The following is a 20,860-nucleotide window of genomic DNA, read 5'->3' as shown; positions in this document are numbered from 1 at the left end:
CCTTCCCTTCCCTTCCCTTCCCTTCCCTTCCCTTCCCTTCCCTTCCCTTCCCTTCCCTTCCCTTCCCTTCCCTTCCCTTCCCTTCCCTTCCCTTCCCTTCCCTTCCCTTCCCTTCCCTTCCCTTCCCGCACCTTCCCGCACCTTCCCTTCCCTTCCCGCACCTTCCCTTCCCGCACCTTCCCTTCCCGCACCTTCCCGCACCTTCCCGCACCTTCCCGCACCTTCCCTTCCCGCACCTTCCCTTCCCTTCCCTTCCCGCACCTTCCCTTCCCGCACCTTCCCGCACCTTCCCTTCCCGCACCTTCCCTTCCCTTCCCGCACCTTCCCTTCCCGCACCTTCCCGCACCTTCCCTTCCCGCACCTTCCCTTCCCGCACCTTCCCTTCCCGCACCTTCCCTTCCCGCACCTTCCCTTCCCTTCCCGCACCTTCCCTTCCCGCACCTTCCCGCACCTTCCCTTCCCGCACCTTCCCTTCCCGCACCTTCCCTTCCCGCACCTTCCCTTCCCTTCCCGCACCTTCCCTTCCCGCACCTTCCCGCACCTTCCCTTCCCGCACCTTCCCTTCCCGCACCTTCCCTTCCCGCACCTTCCCGCACCTTCCCGCACCTTCCCTTCCCGCACCTTCCCCTGGGAAGGTTGTTCCATACTCTAATCCTGTGAAATGCTCTCTCCCATAGCACAGCCATGGAAATTAGGGTATTAGTATGTTGTGTATACACTCAAAAAGTCACTGGTTGATGCCACAGCTTTTGGTACCATTGATGACATCACTGATGGCACAGCTCTGAGGACCTGAGATGCCATCTGTCGTGGTTTTAAACCAGTAATTAACAAAAAGGGGGAAAGAGAATTACTTATTTCTTGCTGTGAGATATGGATTAAAACAAGAGCAAACCAGGCATAAAATTTTAAAAGGAATAAAGAAAGTTTACTGACAAACTACAATAATAAGAACACAAGAATAAACTTCCAGAAAAAAAAATTTCATTTCTTACTGCCCACTATTCTTTTGTTCACATGACAACAGAGACAGAAACTTTAGAACTTTGATGGTTTAAACAATCCTAATTCCTTTTACAGTCTTTTCACCAGTCTCTGTAGAGAAACAGAAGTTCCTTTCTGTTAATTTATGGAGTTTCTCACAAGAAAGCTATTTTTGTTATAGTTTTCCGTTTCCCTGATATCAGCTGCTCAGAGCTGTTATTATCAGAGCCCACCCCTCCTATTCCACATCAGTCTGAAATGTTATAGGTCATTAGTTTGGGGATAGCATTTTTAAGGATAAGTTATTCAAAGGCAAAAAGTATTCTTCATCTGTTTCTGTGAGCTTCACTAGAAAACAGTTTTCTCATTGCCTCTCAAGGCTTAAAATCTCCCAGCACTTCACTATACCATAATTACTCTACTTTTTACTCAAATTTACACTTTGAACACTCTATTCCTCCCCATACTCCATCATGAATTAAAGGAGTTCTTTTCAGGACTTTATTGTCCATCTCCATAGTTTTAACAGAAAGATATTTCAGCTTAATTAAAGCATCTTCGTAATTCTCTACCTTTCTTGAAGTTTCTTTTCTTTCTTGCCACTAGTAGTTTATAAAGTCTCTTTTCATGTTGATCACTCTCCTTTTTTCTCTCTGGATAAAAAGATTAATCCGCAAGTCTCATCTGGATAAGAAAGAGTTAAAATCTTGCCCAAGCTTTTGTAGATGGTTCGGTGATCTCTGCTGAACAGGAGCTGGAGCTGTCTGCGATGGAAAGTTCTTCATAGCTGCTCTAGAGAGCGTGGTCACCGTCTCTGCTTGCAGCAGGCCCCATCTCCCTCTCTTTCTTCATTCAGCAGTTTTCTAGTGAATGTAGTTACAGCAAAACCTGCAGCCGAGCCAGAAATTGGGCCGGGCCCGGCCCGGCCCGACCTGGCCCAGGGCAAGCCCCGCAGGCCCCATCTCCCGGCCGGGAGAACGGCAGGCCCAGCCCGGCCCCCCCCCGGCCACATGGCCTGGGCAGGGAACGGGAGGCCAGCCGGAGGTCTGCTGCCTTTCACAGCCAAGCAACAAAGAGAACAAGAGAGTTCTGGTTTTTTTACTTTAAGGTGGGGTTCACAGGTTGATCCCACTTTTCAATGGCTAAAACTGCTGTCAATTCTCAGCAATTACCGATAATTGGTCATGAGAAAGACTCCAGGTAGTCCCCAGCAACTCCAACTTTCCTTAAAGGTAAAGTAACTCCATGACACCATCATAAACCCACCTAGAAATCTGAAGGAAGCAAGAAGGTTCAAAATCTGAAATGCAGAGCAGAACACGAGGAAGAAAATGGAACTGCCAGAAAGAGTAATATAATATGTTGGTGCCATATTGTAAAGTGTTTCAGCAATTTTGCATTCCTGGTGCTCTGCTGACCTGGGCCCAGGGGGATTGGATTCTGTGTGATGCTCATTAGCTAATTATCCATGTGGTGTCCAGGCAATGCAAATGAAGAGGTGGAAAGCATGTGCCATTTCAACATGCATTACCCAGGGTCACATAATCTGCATCAGCAGTGTGCCAAGCACAGCCTTGGGAGGAAGAACCTCTGTGCAGGCTCAGAGTCAGAAAGGGCAGCTCCAGCTCCTGCTCCCAGCAGCAGACTTCCTGCATGCTATTCCAGCAGGCAGAAGATGGAGCTATGCCAGTGTACATGCTGTACAAAATATTCCCTAGGATCTGGAAGAAGAATTATGTCAGTTGCCTCATCCCTGTCAGAAGGCAGTTGGCTCATAAGAACAGTAATTGTTTCTCTTATCTCTTTTGGAGGGAGTCAGGTTTCTTTCCCCAGATTTGCATCTGTAGGAGTATGCTGTTTATCTCTAGTGACCTTGCTGCAGTTGTTCATCAGCTTTCTTATACAGGGGACCTCCCAGCAGCTGCTTCTATCCCCTATCATCAGCCTTGCTTTCTGCCATGCTTGCAGGTTGTAGTTTTACATAAAAATTTCAAAGCAAACACTAGAGGCAACTCAAAGGAGCTCATTTAAGTCAAATGCAGTGATTGAAAAAAAAACAGTAATTGCTGGAAGGACAAAGAGTGGAATTATGCTGCTATATGAAGTATTTTTGGCTCATGAGATGTTGCATTCTATGGCACTCTTTAAAAGATATCTCTCTTCTTCCTTTTTAGCTGCTTACTCTATAGGTGTCTGTGAGAAGTGCTGTTGATGAGATGTGTTTGTGGAAATACTAAATTAGTTTGAAGTTTCCAAGGAATGAGGGAGGGAATCAGGACTGTGCCACACAGGAGAAGGCAGTGCTGAACAGTAGAAGAGAGGCTATGGACTGGGTAGCCAAACTGTCATCCTCAGTTATATCCTTCTAATTATGAGAAATTCTGCAAAGAGTGTATTGAAGGATCTGAGTATTTGAATAAACAAAATTGAATGAACAAAAACAATAGAGACAATCTTTATTGCATAGCTCTGAGTGCCACACTTTGAATCCTATGAAGAGGATCAGATATTATCACTGAAATTATATTTCATGGTATTAACAGCTGGGAGCAGAGACTGCTTAGAACAGGTAAAAGACATGGTGTTGACAAACAAGCTGGAACTATCTGAAAAAGTGTTTGTGAAACTATGTAAGATGAAGAAAAACGATTAATGACTCGAAGAATGTAAACAAAACAGGCAACAGCAGAAAGATGATTGCTGGCAGGGAAGAATAAGGAAAAGGATAGGACTGGGTAAAAATGGAGGAATGAGAAGGAACAGTATGTTAAAACAGAAATCACAGGGGAGGTTGCCATAAAAGCAGGGTGAGAGGGAGGAAGATTTAAGTCTGCCAAAAGATCCAGGAGGTATGGCAAGTACTTGTTACAAGGCATTACCAGGAACACCTTGTAATTTGTCTGATAATCTGATCAGCATTGTTCTGAGTACAGGTGATGTTTCCTGCCTCTGCTTTCTCTAGCACAAAGAGATTTGAAAAGTCATTTTAATCCTACAATCATCCATCACTGGTGAAATCTGGTATCCTTGCCCACAGTGCTGTATGCCACAGTATCTTCATCACGGGTCTTGCTTCATTTTGCTACTGCTTCTGTTCTTTCTGTTTGGTAATTCTGGTTCTTCTCTGCTTTCTGATATGAGATTTGCTCCTATGAATCTTGTGCTTCATCTTCTTCATCATTTTCTTGATTTTTCTGTTCCATGGATTCACACAGAACTTTTTGCCTTTCATGTGAAGACTAACAGAGAAAAAATGGTTGTCATTTTCAAAGAAAAAAAGAAAAAAACCCCAGCTTTTAAAAATCATCATAATTATAATTCACCTATGAAGACCACCAAGTTAGACTTGGTTAATCTTAAGTTATATTTTATGCCATGTTTATTAATTTTTTTGCTGGTTTCAAATATATTAGGATCTATGTTTACATGATTAAACTTATATTCCAAAATCTGAAAAAATGCTTTATTACTTCAGTACAAAAAGAACCACAGTGCAAAGCAAAACATTCCTATGAACAATAACTAAGTAGATTACTGTGTAGATATTATGACTATGATTATCATGCAAAAGTCTAGAAAATGCACCAATTTAATCCAAATGGTATGATATTGTACCAGGAAAAAAAATAGATATAGTTTATGCACAAAAGTAAAGCTGGTTTAATGAGTTTAGGCAAGGTTTTTAGGGGATAAATGATTTGAAAAAGCAGAGAAATCTTTAAGGTGCATGAATACTTTTTCAGTTCTGAAAAAATAATATTCAGTATATTTACTGAAAAAATACATTTTAACAATCGAGTTTAAACATCACAAGGAAGGTAATTTTTTAAATCGCATACAATGTTATTTTTTGAAATTGTGTTAGCTTTCTAAGATGTTACTTATTTAAATGCTGCCTAATAGCTATTAACTTGCAGGATCCCTTTCAGGGTGAAAGACACAAAATATCTCTTACATAACAGCCTCTAGGTGACACAGGCCATCAGCTTTCTGGATTTCAAATCTCTCCACTCTTCTGAGAATTCCTTTGGGAATTTCATCTGAAATTTTCATGCAACAGTTAAAAGCCCCAGGAAACAAAGCTAAAAAGAGGAGGAGCAATGTTAGAAACAATACAGATATAAGAGGGATAAGTCATAGTTTGACTGTACAGAATCACAGAGGGGTTGAGATTGGAAGGCATCTCTGGAAGTCATCTGGTCCAACCCCTTGCTCAGGCAGGGCCATCTGGTCCCTGTGTCCTGCTTGAGCTCTGCTCTCAGCCCCTGATAATGTGCTTAGCTTAATTAACTCCATTTTATGGGACAAGCAGCCATTCTGTGATGAAGCAAGTCATGTGTTCATGCCCCTTCCCTCATTATCAGCAAAACCATGTGGTGCACCTGGAGGTCCTGGAAAACAAGAGACAAACCAATCAGATTTCTATTTCTGTTCTTGCTAGCCTCCAGCCTGCCATCATTCCTCCCCAGATGCAGGACTCAGCATTTCCCCTTGTTGAACTTTGTGAGTTTCCTCTCTGCCCATTTCTATGTGCAAAGCCATGCGATACACCAGCTACTGCTTCCAGTTTGTTATTGTCTCCAAACATGTCACAGGCACATTCTGTTCCATCATCCAGGTCTTTAATGAAGGTATCAAACTCTATTGTAGCCTATGGTGACCCCTGGGGTTTGTGGCACCAATTACAACCCTCTGGACCTAGTCCTTCATTCAGTTCTCTGTCTGTGTCAATCTTCACGTGTCTCTCCTACACTTTTTCAGCTTGTCTATGATGATATTACAAGAGACAGTAATCAAAACCTTTCCTGTAGTCAAGGTACACAAACCCCATCTCTCTCCTCTAAACCAATAAGTTAGTCATGTTATTTGGAGATGGCTACCAGATCAGTCAAGCATGATGTCCTCCTCATAAATCCATGCTGGCCACTCCTGATGGCTATCTTGTCTTTCAGATCTTGGGAAATGCTTTCTCAGATAATTTTCTTCATCACCTTCCCAGTGACTGAGATGAGGTTGGCCTGGGTAGTTTTCTGGAACTTCCTTCTTGCCCTATTTGAAGACAGGGGTAATACTTGCTCTCTTTCAATCTTCAGGAACCTCTTCCACTTGCCATGACTATTCCAAGGTAACTGACAGTGGCCTCACAATAACATCAAACTGCTTCCTCAGCACTGGTTGTAGTCCATCCTATTTGTTCTGTGGCCTTATATACATCCAGTTTTTAAAAGTGCTCTCAAGTTTAGTCTTTCTCCACTGACAATAAATCACCCTTGCTGCAAACATTCAGTCTGGTCCCAGGAACCTGGGATTCTTGTTAGTCTGCCTAGTTTGCACAGTAAAGAGTAAGAATAAGATAGTGTTGAGTGTCTCAACCTGATCCATGTAATTTGGCACCAGTCGCTTTGTTCAGCTTAGCAGTGGGTTTTCATATTCAATCCTCTTTCTTTTGTTATTTATAGACTTGTGGGACATTTTGTTACACATCACATCTCTTGACTGATTCAACTCCAGCTCAGCTTTGATTTTGTCCTTCCTAACTTCATTCCTCCATGATCAGACAACCCTATACTCCACTTGGGTCAGTGGCCCTGCTTCCACCCCTGTGTTCCACATACTGTTTTTAGGTTCTGGTGCAGTTAAAAGCTCTAAGCGCATCCAGCCAGGCCTCCTGACACATTCCTCAGGTTTCTATTTGTCAGAACAGACCTTTCTAATGCTTGGAGGGGGTGACCCTTAAACACTAGCCAGCCCTCTTTGACCCCACTTCTATCCAGGATCATATTCCATGGGACTCTTCCAAATTTCTGAAGAGGTTATAAATCAGCTCTTATTAAATCCAGGTCCGTGATCTTGCTTATTGCCCTGCTTCCTTCTCCTAGAATCCCAAACTCCACTACTTTATGGACACTGCAGCCAATGCTGCCTCTGATTTCATGCCCCTGACTAGGTCTGCCCTGTTTGCAAGTATCTGGTCCACCTGAGTGCTTTCCTGTGCCAGATCCTTGATCACTTGTTGTGGATGATGTCATCAATGCACATCAAAGCTTGTGGATTGCTTCAGCACTGTTGTATTGCCCTTCCAGCAGATATCAGCATGGGTAAAGTCCCCCATGAAGACTAAGACATGTGAATTTGAGGATTTTTCCATCTATTTGAAGGACTCAGCTTCTTCTCTCTGGCTGGGAGGTCTATGGCAGACACCCACACTACCACATCACCTCTGTTGGTCTGCCCACTAATTCTGACCTGTAAGCTCTCAGCCAGCTCATCTTCCATCCTCAGGCAGAATCCATGCATTCCTGCTGCTCTCTTGCATAAAGACCAACTCCTTGCCTTCCAGCCTGCCATTCCTAAAAGCCCATATCCCTCAGCTGCAGCACAGCAGTGACATGATCCACCCGAGCACGTGTCCCTGAGCCCAGTGAGGTCCAAGCCCTGCACCTGCAGCCTCACTTCACACTCTTGTTTGTTCCCCATGCTGCATGCCTGAGTGGAAGGGCAATTCGGAGTGCTGTCAAGGGCTAGTTATCCTCACAGATTGTGCAGTGAGATACTGTCCTCTCAGTTCCTCCCACTAGAGAGACTGGTGCTTTAAAAAAGTTTCCTTTACCCCTCCTCGTGCACGTATATGTAAAGGCTTGTTACAGTAATATAAAAGTAATTTTAAAATATTTATTTTTTACTTGTGGAAGATCACCAACATTAATGACACAGGAAGTGTCAGGAGTATAATTTAAAAGCTCTGGGTTTTAGGTCAAATCAGGCCCATTATCTTTTGTTGTCTCTTTGAAATGATTAATGGTCTTGCTGGGCTTTGTGTTTTCTTTTACCCCAAGGGCTCCCATGGTTGAATGTCTCTCCCCTGTGGGATTATCTTCTGCAGATTTTTTTCCTGTTTGTTAATACCATCTTGAAAATAAAAAGTCACTGAACTTTCAAAAGAAGATCATCAATCTAGGTGGATTTTTGTTTTTTAAGACAAATACTAACATTTGGGGCTTGATTTTCTTCTGTGTTAGCAGAGAAATAGATATTCTAAAAGGGATTTCCTCCACTAGCTCAAGGACAAGCAAAGCTGTATTGCTCAGGGATTTATCTAGGATGAAGGTCTCAGGATTAAACCCACACTTCAAAATGAGCCCAGCAAGGACCCCTGGGTCCCCTGGGTCCCTGACTCTGAACTAATCTGGGAGAAGTGCAGAGGGAGTTTCCTTCCTATTTGTTTTTGTTTTTCTTTCTATACATGCTTTCCCTAAGTAATCATTTAACCTTGAATGCAAGAGTCATGAGCTAAGAAAAAAAAAAAAAAGAGAATAAATTTCAACTTCTGTAAGCTGACATAAGTCTGTTTAAAATTTTTCCTGTAAGCAAGACAATTCTGTGTGCTTCTTCTTACAAGAGTGCTTGCTTAGTGCTGGAATAACAGATGCTGGCACAGCTGTAGCAGTGAGCTTGAGCAGTCAGCAATGGAGCTGGAGTCATCGGAGAGCACTCACACTGCCTACTACTGCTTAAAGGGGGATTTTATACCTGTAGGATTGATGACAGGGCCCTGGGATTTCATAGTCAGAAGGGAGGTGGAAAGACAGAAGCTGGCTCAGCAGTTGTCTCCTCAGCAACCCAGAGAGGAGTGCTATAGATAATCATATGGTTCAGAAGGACCAATTAAGTGTTGATTGCTACCTGTGTAATTTCCCAGTTGTCCTTTGTTTTTCTCTCTTCAGCAGCATACTTCTTGTGAGGCAAGTCAACTGATGTTCACAAATGGAAATTCAGTTCATTGAGCATCACTGACTGTAATTTTTTTCCTGGGTCCTCAAGATAGAGTTGATAAAACTTAAGTATAAACTTTTGTTGTTGCCAATCAGCTCCTGACAGAAAGATTCTGTCAGATAAAGACTTAAGGAAGGATAACTGTATTTTAAACTGTCTGATGTTGTCTGCTGTGCTTTTTGGAGAGGTCTATTCCACTATTGCTTTGGGGTCCAGTAAACTAAAATATTTGGCAGGACCAGTACTGCCAGTGGAATGGCTGAATATTACAAAAGGTGTTAGGGAGAGCCAGCTTCCCCTGAACTATTCCTCAACTGGTTTTGCTGATGTTTTTGCTTGTTTACTACCTCTTGCTCACATCCTACTTTATATACTTAAAACCATCCCTTGCTTTGAAACTCAGATCTGAACTATCATTATTGCACTTTTCAGTGCACTATATAACTCCATGCTAGCCATTTGTACACTTTATAACTGAAAATTATTAAATTAATATTGATGTATTTTTATAGCTTATAGAAAAAATATACGCAGGCTCAACCAAGGAAAATAAAGTAAAACTGATGCATCCAGGTGGGCTTGTGTGTGTCTCACTGGCCACTTCTGGCTGACTGCCCTTTTGCAAAAAAGTTAACCAACTGGAACTGCAACCTTTAACAGCTTGTTTATAACTGCACATTTAGACACCACTTACTTGGCCAGAGTTGCCATTTTAGAGCAAATTCAATCATCCACTGCTCAGTCAGTCTTTGACCTGGAGCATTGGATGTCACTGACATCCAACCCATGAAGTTGTACAAAACTGTGCCCTGCAGTGGAAGCACAGGCAGCAAGCCTGTGAACCTGGGGAATGCCCCAGCAGAAACCAGGCTGAAAATAAAATGTAAATGAGTGGTGATAAAGAGGCAAGAGCATTTCTTATGGACATTGAGAGCCTCCTAGTACATTTTTATTAGAGTTATGTGCCTGGGGAGGCTTTCTTGCTTTCATATGTATGTATTCTTTGAGGAATTCTGACATGCACTGGGTTTTTGATGAAAAAGAAGCTGTCACAATTCATTTTCTTTTTTTTTTTTCCTACATTTTTGTTAAGTGAAAGTATGAAAGTACAGATACAACATGGAAAATAGAATTTGATAATCTGTGAATCACAGATGAATGCATGGCATGAGGGTCTTTCTGTCAGAGAACATGAAAGTTTTACCAGCAATTGTCTGTTGACAGAGGCACTTCTGAGAACTGGTACCTTTTTACATGGAAGTCAGTTTTAAAAGTATTTTTTTTTCCTGTGTATGAAGTACAAAAGCAGTGACCCAAGGAAATCCTGTAATTCCCCAGAGCCTGGGAGAACTGAAGCTGCACTCATGGAGCACTGAGCCATTCTGCAGCTCCATTGTTACTGTAACTTCATTCTAATCTACTAAATTACTATAATTTAATTTTAATCTAAGTGGGAAGAAATTAGGAGGTAAACCTAAGCAAAGCTAATAATTTCAGCCCAACCCAGGGCCATATTTTTTATGTGGTTTCAGCAATTAGCTCAGGGTTATTAGTAATCGTTGATTTAAACAGTAGTTAAAAGGAAAGAACTGTGGTTTTGCACACGGTTGTTGGCATGGCCTGTTTTGTGCCATTTATCAGTCAAGAGGATTTTTGCAGTGTTGCTGATTTCATTTGTCTCAGTGCTCAGTGACACAGTAAGAAATACACTGCAGCTTACCCAAAAAATTATTTTGGCCTGTTGTCTGACACTGAGACTCTTAAAGCTGAAGGAACTGCTGAAAGGACTAAGCCTAGTGATGGATCTTGAGACAGAAGGGATTCCTCTGTTGTTATTTTAGCAAGTGATATTATCTATTTTGGTATTTCTTCTCTGGGAACTCTCTCCAGGGAAGGACCTGTTGTCTTCAAAGTTATTTAGCACATTCAGAAAAAGGAAAAAAGGAAAAAAGAAAAAAAGAAAAAAGAAAAAAGAAAAAAGAAAAAAAAAAGAAAAAAAGGAAAAAAGGGGAAAAAAACATTGAAGTTGTCCAACTTGTCCCTGCACAGGACAGAAGGGGTTGGAACTGAATTATCTTTAAGGTGCCTTCCAAATCAAGCCATGCTGTGATTGAAGTGGAGTACTTGGGAATAGAGTGCAGTGAAAACAAAGCTTCTCATGGAACAAGACCTCCATGAATACTATCCATTATATCTGTCTTTACCTTTTAGTTGATTATTATCAAATCTCTTTGACTTCCTAAACTTTCTTTTTCCATTTCCTCTCTCTATCTGGACAAACTTAGTCTATAGAAACTTGTCTTACCCTTCTGCTCTACTTTTTTCATTGTCATTCTCGAACTTGAGAGCCATATGTTAATCAGCCAGAGAAGGCTGGTTGTCTAGAGTTCAGGCAAAAAATACTAAAAAGAGTTATTGGTGCATACTCAATTTCTGGGGCCACAAAGAACTTTTCTGTCCTTCTTCAGTTTCAAGCTGATATCCCTAGATTCACCAAATCTCTTAGGAAAACTGTCATGCCTGATGAAGAACCTTCCAGTGGCACACAGTGGGAGCATGCCAGGCTCTTGTACTGCTTTTCTTTGCAGTTTCAGGCAGGTGGGGCTGGGCAGGGGGTAGGGCAGAGCACTGGTAAGGAGAGAAATGGCAGTCAGTGGTTCTGCCAGCCTCCTCCACACAGAATTTAACATGGCAGGGTCCTGGAGATCCAGGCACAGAAAATGTCCCTTTCTCTATGCTGCCAGGCTCAGGCACCTGAGAGAACACTATGTTTAATTTCAGACCATGGAGAAGGCGTCTAAAACTAAGTTGAGAAACTGAAAATGTGAATGTGTGAGTTAGATAGAATTATGTTAAGTTACTGGGTGAAAAATATAGAGTTTAGAGATATAGTAGTGAATAAGAGACAAGATGGAGGTTCTTGGGCATTGGTTTGTCTTTGCCTTTCTTCCTTCTTCTTCATGGATTTTGGTTATATTTTTGTGATTTTTGGGGGTGAAAAGGTTTGCAGTGCAGAACACAGGTGTTTGGTTTTTGGGTTAAACATAAAAATAAATTAGTTGGCATTTGATAATTGGATAGTTTTTGCTTAAAAGGCCTTGTGGACAGAGCCCAAGGTCACCATTTGTAGCTTGTTTGGTTAGTGTTTAGAAGTACTTACTATTTGTAAAAATGTAATATAGATAAGGTAAAATAAACATTCTAAGTCTGAATGTGAAAACTGTCTCTCTGCTTGTCAATCCCGATCCTGGGGAAAAGAACTGAACACTTTTACATTTGGTGCCCCAGAGACTTCTACAGCAGGGCAGGTCTTTGCCTCATGAAGGAGGGCCAGATGGAGGAAGAAAGAGGAGATGATGCCCCATGGAAATAGATGGTGAGTGATGGAACCATTGTGCCCCCAATCCCTTTGCTTGCTCTTAACTATTGGTTTCATTTTGGTCTCTTTTGACTAAACACGATAAAGAAAAGCTGTGCTTTAAGTGAGAACAGTAAGGAAGACATTTTACCTTCCTTTCTCCATTTCCCTCCACTCCAGACCCAACCCAGCTGCCCAGAACTTGTGCAGCTCTTTTCTTCACAAGTTTTACTCCAGCAGTCAGTTTTGACCATGCCTTTGGTGGTCCCTCCTGAATCCTACTGGCAGTGCACAAGAACCTGTCAGTACTGCTGGCAGAGCACCTGGTTCACCTTTGTGAACTGGACTGCTTGAGTGAGAGGCCACACTGTACTTGTTCTTTTATGTAACCAAGAAAACCAGGACAGTTCTTGAATTTTCACAAACTAATGGACCCCAACCAACTTGGGTAACATTATTTAGCAGGATGGGTTCCTTCAACACTTTGTGTGGTCTGAGGGAATGCTTCTCTTACATGGTGAGGTCCATAAATTTGAGTCACTTTCTGCTTCTGTGCTGAAATGTGAGACCTGCTGCTAACTGTGCCTCAAGTTCATCCTGAATGGTTGCAGGTCTGCACACATTGCACAAGTTTGGCACACCTATGCTATTAGCAGCAGGCATTAGTATTTCCTAATGGAATTCTTTTGTGGTTACAAAGTAGGCTTTGTACATCTGGAAAGAAAACCCAAACAACTTTGCATTGATTAACTGTATTAGCATCTTGCTTAGTCAGGACATGGGGTGTATTGATACAAACATAGAATCCAGGCTCTTCCCTTGGATGGAAATTTACTATCACATCACCTGCATTTAATATTAACTACTATAAGGTAGCTTATTTAGCACTCATAATGCATATTTAGCACTTTATTTCATAAAGCCACAAATGGTTTCTCCCATTTAATTTGAGGCTATTTTAAGAGTTCAACACCTCAAGGCATGTCTTTTCATCTTAACCTAAAGCAAGCAAATAACTATTTCATTATGCAGAAGGCTCTGATCCTGGTTGACAGGTGAACAAAGCAGGATGTTAGAATTCTTGGGAAATACAGCATAGACATAAACTGTAAAAACAAGGAAGTTGCTTAATTGCTGGACTTGAGAGGGGAGCTCAAATACTGAAAAATGTTCCAATGCATCCTACTATTTTGACATGGCAATACATACAGTTAAAGCACAATTCTGAGAGTTGAAAAAAAAAGATAGAAGGGATTCTAGGCTAAAACCATATAACCATAAACAATAAGACATAAATAAAAATAGCATACTATATAAAGAATAAATATAAATTAAGTTATGAAGTGATGCTTTTGCTGTTCTTCTGTTAATACAGACATGTTCAAAGCTGGAAGGCTGACTGGAGATGGATAGATGGGTATTTCCTACAGGCCAGGATTTTAGGATAGGTTTTTGTCCATCAAATCATGATCAGTTTGCAAGCTGTCTGTCTCCATACAACATCCTTGGTGCTTGGGTTACAGAGCATCAAAGAAATGCAGGCTGAAAATTGGCAAAACAGAGTGCAATATTGATGTGGTCAAAAAACCAATAATATCTACTGCCTTACCAGAATGGGAAATTTCTGCTATTCCTAGCAAAAAACAAACATCACAATGTATTGCATATTAAGATGCAAAAAGAAGCTGTCATGTGAACATAAATCTGGTTTGTTTTTTTTTTCTGTAAAGAAACACATTTTGAGAAGAGGGAGCCCATCTCCCACACTGTACAGACCAGACTAACATTACTGGAATACCTTCAGTAGGGTAAGTCCAGATAACTCCTTTGGGAAGTCTCAATCTTATTTAGTTGTTATTCCTATGCTGTATCATTGAACATTTGATTTGGATGCTATTACTGTATGTGAATTACCAGTTTTCTCCCTTCATGTCTTCAAGATGAAATTCATGTAGGAGCTTCCAGAACAGAATTTTTTTCTTTTCAAACTGAAATTCAAACCAGCCATCTCTGGAATAAGCTTCATTGTCCAGCCTACTTCATACTTCTTGCAGTGCTGCCTTCTTCACTGAGGAAATCCCTGTAAATCCCTGGCTGAGATGTGATCATGGAAGATTACCAGGATTTTAAAAGCAAAATTGAAAAATTTATTTTGAATTATATTATGGGGAATGGGGGTAAAGGGGTAGAGTTTGAGGAGGAGAAATCCCCATCACACCCTACAGAATACCTAGATTTTTTTTTTCTGGCCTTGCCTGGCTGGGTCATGTTTAAGCCTGTAGCTAGGTGTGATTTTGAACAACATGGCTTTCCTAACCTCCATCAACAGCTGCCAATTCGTATCCACAAGCAAAGGAAACTATCATAAGTTTGTATTCACCAGATCTTACTTGTATGTCTACTGTCACCCTGAAATAAATGGGTGCATAATGGCGAGCCTAAAAAGTGTAAGCATAGGTAGGGTTAAGTACAAATCTGGTTCAGCTCAGGTAGGGTGTGCCTGAAACCCAGCCAGCCACCTGAAATTCTGCTCATTTTTATTGTGGGTCTGCCATTTGAGTACTCTAGTCAAGTAGGGAGCATGTCTGGATGAGGAAAGTTGGGTGGTAAAGGCATTCAGGAGGTTCAGTGTAAAAGAACACGTTCTAAGAGAACCTTTACTTTGACCTGTGCATGTATGTGTCAGTTCTATTGTGCAAGACCTTGCTGACTGGCCAGAACAAAAGCACTTGCAGAGCCTTCCATGACAGCAGGTGCAGTGGCCATTTTAACAGGATACAATTCTAAGGCAGATTTTGTCCATGTGTTGTGTAAATCTTCAAGGAATTCCACAATTCCTGCTCCTACTGAAGCCAGTAGAGCCTGAGAAAGGATCATCCTGAAGAAACTCCAGAATCTCAGTTACCTTCTCTGTGAACACAGTTTATTTTACAGTAAAAAATTACAAAGAAAAAGTAAGAATTCAAGCACAGCCTTGCCTAGTTGGTTTTGAAAGCTTTTAAAGTTAATTTTTAAAATTTCTTTTTAAATTTTAATTTTAAAGTTAAGTTTAATTTTTAAGTGTTATTGGATCTCCTGAATCCTTGAGACATGCTGCACTGAACATAGAGCAAAGTTGCATGGAAAACTGCTTTTCTACTGCGAGAAATCTGTTGAATTTTTTCATAAAAATTTTTTGAAACCTCTGTCACCCAGGGCAATTTCACTTTAAAGGAAAAAGACCAAGTGATTTTCTACACACATTTCCTCTGGGAAGATTGTAAGGGAGGAATTTACACCTGAACTTGTGAGATCCCTTTAAACAATTACTGACATTTTACTAGGTGTTCCCTCAGGAAATCACTGCTTTAAAGGTCTTACACCCTCAGCAGGTAAACCCTTCTTGATAATGTTTCCTATGACAAAGAGCTCGTATGGCTTTTTCTTGCTTAAGCCACTTCACAGAATTATAACCTGCTCACATCTGTCGTGGAAACATCAGGTTTGCAGAGGAAATTATCAGGTGAATACCTGACTGCTGAAAATGCCAACTGCTATTCAGTTAAGACACCAGAGTTCGACTTTTTGAAGAAAAGCAGCAAAGACCTTTAAGCTATCGCCTCTGGTCCTGTGCAGAGCTGCAAAGGCTCAAGCAGACATGGTTCCAGGCAGGCACACTTCAGGTCTTTTTTTCTTTAAGAGATCAAAGTATAGAAAAAGATAAAATACAGATTTACTTACTCTCAGACGTCTGACTAACCATGAGTGCTAGAACAACCAAAACAATGACAAATTTCACATCCATTCCTCCTTGGAGCTGCGGGAGCGCAGCCACAGAGCGGGTGGCGAGCTGCAGGACTAACACCTGATCCTACCTGCTGGCTGCCGGGGATGAACGTGCCTTAAAGCCCCACCCTGAGCAGCAGCTTGGCGTCAGTTCTGTCCTGTGTGGCACTATGGACTTCAGCAGGATCCCTCCTCTCACCTGAAGACGTGTGTTTTGCCAGATGGGAAGACAGACTGTATTCCACACAGATCCCCAGGATGTTACTGCCTTACAGCCAGATCTTTGCAGCCCTCCTCACTGATGAGGCTCTTCAGAAACAGACTTGCCAAGGGTAGGAATACCTCAGAAACAAGTACTTGCAGGACTGAGGATTAAGAAAAAAACCCTCTGCTATTAAGTGTTATCTGCACGGAAGCTACACGTGCAGTGCTGTGGGCCGAACTGCTGTACTGCAAGCAGGTACAACCTTAAGGAGACCCCACCATTGCCCTCAGTTTATGTTTGACCTAGGCATTTTCAGTCTGTAAGGACCATGTTATTCCTGTCACACTTGGCTTTCAGGAGGTTTCACAGCTTCCAAACCCCTAAAAGATTACTGTGTGGTTTCAGTCTGAACTGTGGCTGTGAGAGTAGCAGGCAGCTGCTGTACTCCACCACAGCCAGTGCAGTGCGGGCTGCCTGCTTCGACCAGGGCTGAGCTAGAAAAAGCAGTCTGGGAATTTCCTACACCAAGCTCATCTTTGCTTTGGCTCATTACACCATTCTTAGAATTCTTAAATTTCCAGACACAAAGTGGAAGAAATTGCTAGCTTCAGGGACTTTAGTCTACACTTACACTGTCCCAACACTGGTTTTGCAATTTCATCTAATAATAAATTAATAAAGTGCAATCAACCTTTCTGGCTATCAGTGTTTTACTTCATAGCTGTTTGTTTCTGCTATTCACTGTTATCTACCGGGATTAGAGACCAGGGCAAATCCAGACTGCTACACTTTGAAATAAAAGTCTACTGTTAAAATGAAAAAGAGTAGAACATAATCATGTGTGGTGTTTAAAGTATGATTTTGGGGAAGTAATTTATGTTGAGATCAGCAAGTTGACCCATTGTCACCATTCAGTTTATAAAAGCTAAACCACCCTGGTCAAAGCCAAGACAGGTCACAACATCACAACCTGAACCTAAGGACAAGAATATTAGCAACACTATTGTTCTTCAAAGTAGCATGAGGAGGAACAAACTAGATTAAAAGAAATACAGTGAGACAGATGCTACTGGAGTAACATGTTAAAGAAACAGCTTCAGTCAGTATTAGATTTTGTATTCCAGTATCTCCTTGATGCTGCTAATCAGGATGCTTTGTTTTCTTGCAGATAATTAATTAGTTTGTTCTGGCAAATGCTTCACATGGGATGGTACAGTTTTAAAGACCTGATCCAGATTACAAGGGTCTTTCCACAGTGAGCATATGGACTACAGGGAGCTGTAGCAGTGATGGGGATGGAGGAAGAACCAAATCTTTTTGTGTTTCTTAAGACTTGTTCCTGTATGACAAGTTCTAAGAGGTCCCCAGAGGTAACTCAGACACACACACCTCCAATGTTCTAAAACCAGGGAGTGAATACAGGTATCTGGGTATTATTTTCTCTGCTGCTGGTAACAAACAACAGCACACTGAATAAAACTTCTTTCAGTTTGAGCTCAAGTTCTATATCTTATGTTCATATTGTCATTTATAGGTACAGAATAAAGTAAATGGCCATTTACTTCAACATGAAAGTGCAGCAAGGAAGCTGGGATTGTGTCAGACCCGGAACATGCTTCCCTCTTTATGGAGGCTATATAATGTGTCAACAATTTAAAATGCTAAACCTATTGGAAAAGGACAAAATGTAAACTGAGGAAATAAGCTAATTTATGAGCCTGAGAAATTAAAAATAAAAACAAAGTCAGAGAACAATAGCAAATATTGTGCTATGGCTTCACATGAATGAGCAGGCAGCCATCCAATTTTCAAAGGAAGGAATTAGCCAGAAAATCTTTTCCAAGAAATTGGCTGACAAGAGTTGACAGTGGCATTAGTTACAAGTATAGCTGAAAGAAGGCAAAGAGTTTTATTGACATATTGACTTGGATTGCATTCAAAACTCAAATCAAAGCACTAACCTGCAGGCAGTAATTGTTGCAAATGAGAAGCTAGTTATTCTTTTATCCTGAGAAACAAAGTAAATGCTTTTTAAAATCCTTTTTGAAGTTCTACCTTTTATTTGTGAAAGTAGAACAACTACCAAGGTTAAAACTGAAAGACCTTTTAATCTGAGCCTTCAGTTTTTGACCAGAGGCTAATGATTGTAACTTCTTCTACTGCATTGTGCACTGTAACATAATGCCCTCAGTCATATTTACTGTTCTTCAGTTTCTCAAGCTGAGGCAAGAGCAAATGCTCCTTCCTTCACCCTTTCCTTGCAGTCAAATAATGATCTTTTGCCACAGGAGTGGCATGCTGAGGAAGACTAAGCCCAGTTTGCTAACACAGGGTAATTCATGTTAAAATATTATTACTGTTTCCAGCAAAACTTAATTTGATGAAGGCTTCTAGCACATTGATAGATGGAATAGGCTTATTACAGTACTTATTACTCTGTTAATGATCATAATAATCAACTCACAGTAATAATTTTTTTTTTCCTAGTTTGGCTTGAAATCATGAATGGACAGATTTCACAACGATTTACAAATATACTTTGGACTTCCTAGCAATGTCTCAATTGTTTATGTGGGTATCAAAAGCTGAAACTGTGGCCTCCTCAAATGTCCCCTATTTCTAGACTGCATTGGCTGGCCCTGTGCCTGCAATAAACCTCTGACTTTAAAATGGTTTGCACAATTCTCATTCAGCCTTCTCCATACCAGAAATTTTGTCTATGACTACTTTATTTTGGGAAAAAAATAGAAGAGTCCCCAAAAAAACTTTGAGCTGTGAAAATTATTAGTGCTTAATATGCAAGTCAGATTCAGTCCTCTGTCCAAGAGGGAGGGTATGGATACATCCACATGTCAGATTAGCTCCCCAGCAGCCAGCTAGGGCCTCAGTGGGATGGATCGATATTACACACAGCACTACATCTTATGGGTACATAAAACAGGGAAGGAACTTGAGGAGGGACTGGAGCACCCACTCCTCTTGCACAGATGAATGTCCCCACAGATGATGTTCACGTGCTCCCGCTGTGCTCAGCCTCCCCAGGACTCTGCAGTGCACAAAGGTGCACCACTTTCAGGAGCTGCTGAAAGGCTTGTCTCTTTCCGTGCTGTTGCCTGGCACTCAGGGCATGGATTTCCCATTCCGTGACTACTAAATTTTGACAGAATAGGATGAAAGCTGAGTTCTTTGGGAGACGATCAAGGTTTTTGTCCTGAAATGATATTTTGGGCTTTACAGATCAAGAAGCCAAAGGTCTGGCTGCAGTGCTAAAATTTCAGAGAAATACTTAGAATTTCTCATTGTCCATTTCAGTAAACGGTTTATTATGGGTATTTTGAATTTCATCTGGAGCAGCTGACACGCAAAGTCATGGACAGCCAGCCAGCCAATACATATACACCTCCAGGCATTTTACCTGGAGGTGGCTGTATGCATTCAAGCTCTTCCTGTGGCAGCAATAATCATCACCAATGGAAACAGCACAGAGTAAGCCCCTACCACAGGAGGAGGAGAGAATTCCATGGCACAGGTGCTAATAGAGAAGAGAGGATGACTGGTATTCAAAAGAGGAGTGAAAATCTCTCTGAAGTGAGAACTGTGAGAAAACTGACGCTGATACAAGATCTGTGATTCTGTCCCTCTCTGAAGGAATGAAACTAAAGAGAAGATGGCCATGAAAATATTGCAGACAAGAGAGGCAGACACCCAGAAAACAATTACTGAAGAAGCAAGGGGTACCATGTGATAGAATGCTCTATTAGCATCATGTTGCAGATGGTGAACCATTCTGGGAAGTCAGTGCTGAGCAGAGCCCCAGGATTCACCTCAAAAACTTACTTCAAGACTGCCAAAGAATACATTACTGCTGGTGAATTAAAAATCTTTGCTCCTAATAGGATGCTCCCATCATTTGAGATAGCCAAATTATAACCCCATCTAAGGCTGACACACTATCATGCAGCATTAGAGGAAGGACCTAATTTATTGAGGCAGTAAGCAAAAGGACAAACTGAAGACCCTTCCCTTCTCATTCTCTACTAAAAACAAAACAAAACAAAACAAAACAAACAAAAAAAAGATATCATAATTTAGAGGACCACAAGGTAGGTGCTGAAGAGAAAGAATGGCAGATGTTTTCCACAGCTGATTGACTCAGGAGAAAACCTGACGGTGAGATGCACAAGCAGGAAATAAATACACTGAGAATTGTGGTTTTAAATAGAACAAAGACCAGTAATTCTGCATGCTTCCTTATTGTCTTAAATGTATCTTCTTGACTGCATAGCTGAGTTGTTCTTCAAACCAAATAAAAAATATGACATTTACATCAGTCCACACAGCCTCTTTCCAACTCTACCTGCCAAGAGACTTTGCCTTTTGTCATGACAAAGCTGAGTTCCGAAGACCAGGTACTTCTAAATTTTGGATGGGTTTTTTTTGTCCTAGGCCTTAACTGACTTTTTGAACGAGGAACTGAGTCCGTGCTTTTGATTCCAAAAGGCAAAAACCAAAACTGGGGATGGACAGAAGGTCCACGTGTTTCACAAACATGTGAAAGCTCATGCCCTACAGCAGCAGTACCAGGTCAGTGGTCTGGATCAGCAGGATGTTCTGTTTCTAACCTGCTTCTTCTGAGTCCTAGAAAACTTGAAGTTGTCTTTCTGTTCAAGATATACCCTGAACATATTCTGATCTCCCTATCTTTTGAAACCCAACATTGTGTGCAGAGGGTGACAACAAAAAGTGACAAATGGAAATGCATAAAGTCAAGTTTT

General features: G+C 41.3%; 1 protein-coding gene and 1 long non-coding RNA gene across 3 annotated transcripts; one reads left to right on the top strand and one right to left on the bottom strand.

Annotated features, from left to right (window-relative positions):
* Positions 1-3,465: 3,465 nt before the first annotated feature.
* CCL28 (C-C motif chemokine ligand 28) lies at positions 3,466-20,550 on the bottom strand. 2 transcript variants are annotated; one of them, XM_058826232.1, is made up of 4 exons: positions 20,443-20,550; positions 15,836-16,245; positions 4,940-5,066; positions 3,466-4,223 (listed from the first exon to the last, which is right to left on the bottom strand). In XM_058826232.1, the coding sequence occupies exons 2-4, from the start codon at positions 15,897-15,899 to the stop codon at positions 4,067-4,069; spliced, it is 348 nt and encodes a 115-aa protein (XP_058682215.1). In that variant the 5' UTR covers positions 15,900-16,245; positions 20,443-20,550; the 3' UTR covers positions 3,466-4,066. The 2 variants fall into 2 exon arrangements, with proteins under 2 accessions (XP_058682215.1, XP_058682214.1); XM_058826231.1 differs by lacking the exon at positions 20,443-20,550 and having other exon boundaries at positions 15,836-16,760.
* On the top strand, positions 11,988-18,597 carry LOC131572845 (uncharacterized). Its single transcript, XR_009276060.1, has 3 exons — positions 11,988-12,133; positions 13,846-13,923; positions 18,573-18,597. It is a non-coding gene; the product is annotated as an uncharacterized LOC131572845 (long non-coding RNA).
* Positions 20,551-20,860: the final 310 nt, after the last annotated feature.

The sequence above is a fragment of the Poecile atricapillus genome, chromosome Z, assembly GCF_030490865.1.
Source record: "Poecile atricapillus isolate bPoeAtr1 chromosome Z, bPoeAtr1.hap1, whole genome shotgun sequence".
Lineage (NCBI taxonomy): Eukaryota > Metazoa > Chordata > Aves > Passeriformes > Paridae > Poecile > Poecile atricapillus.
The sequence above is the reverse complement of the archived record's forward strand: the minus strand, read 5'-3'. Positions and strand labels throughout refer to the sequence as shown.

Bases quoted from the DNA above. Each gene is read 5' to 3' on its own strand.
- CCL28 (XM_058826232.1), bottom strand. From the start codon at position 15,899: ATGGATGTGAAATTTGTCATTGTTTTGGTTGTTCTAGCACTCATGGTT. The intron at 5,067-15,835 runs GTAAGTAAATCT...TCCTCTTTTTAG, and splicing joins GGTTAGTCAGACGTCTGAGA to CTTTGTTTCCTGGGGCTTTT. The intron at 4,224-4,939 runs GTAAGAGATATT...TTTCTCTGTTAG, and splicing joins TGTCACCTAGAGGCTGTTAT to TCTTCACATGAAAGGCAAAA.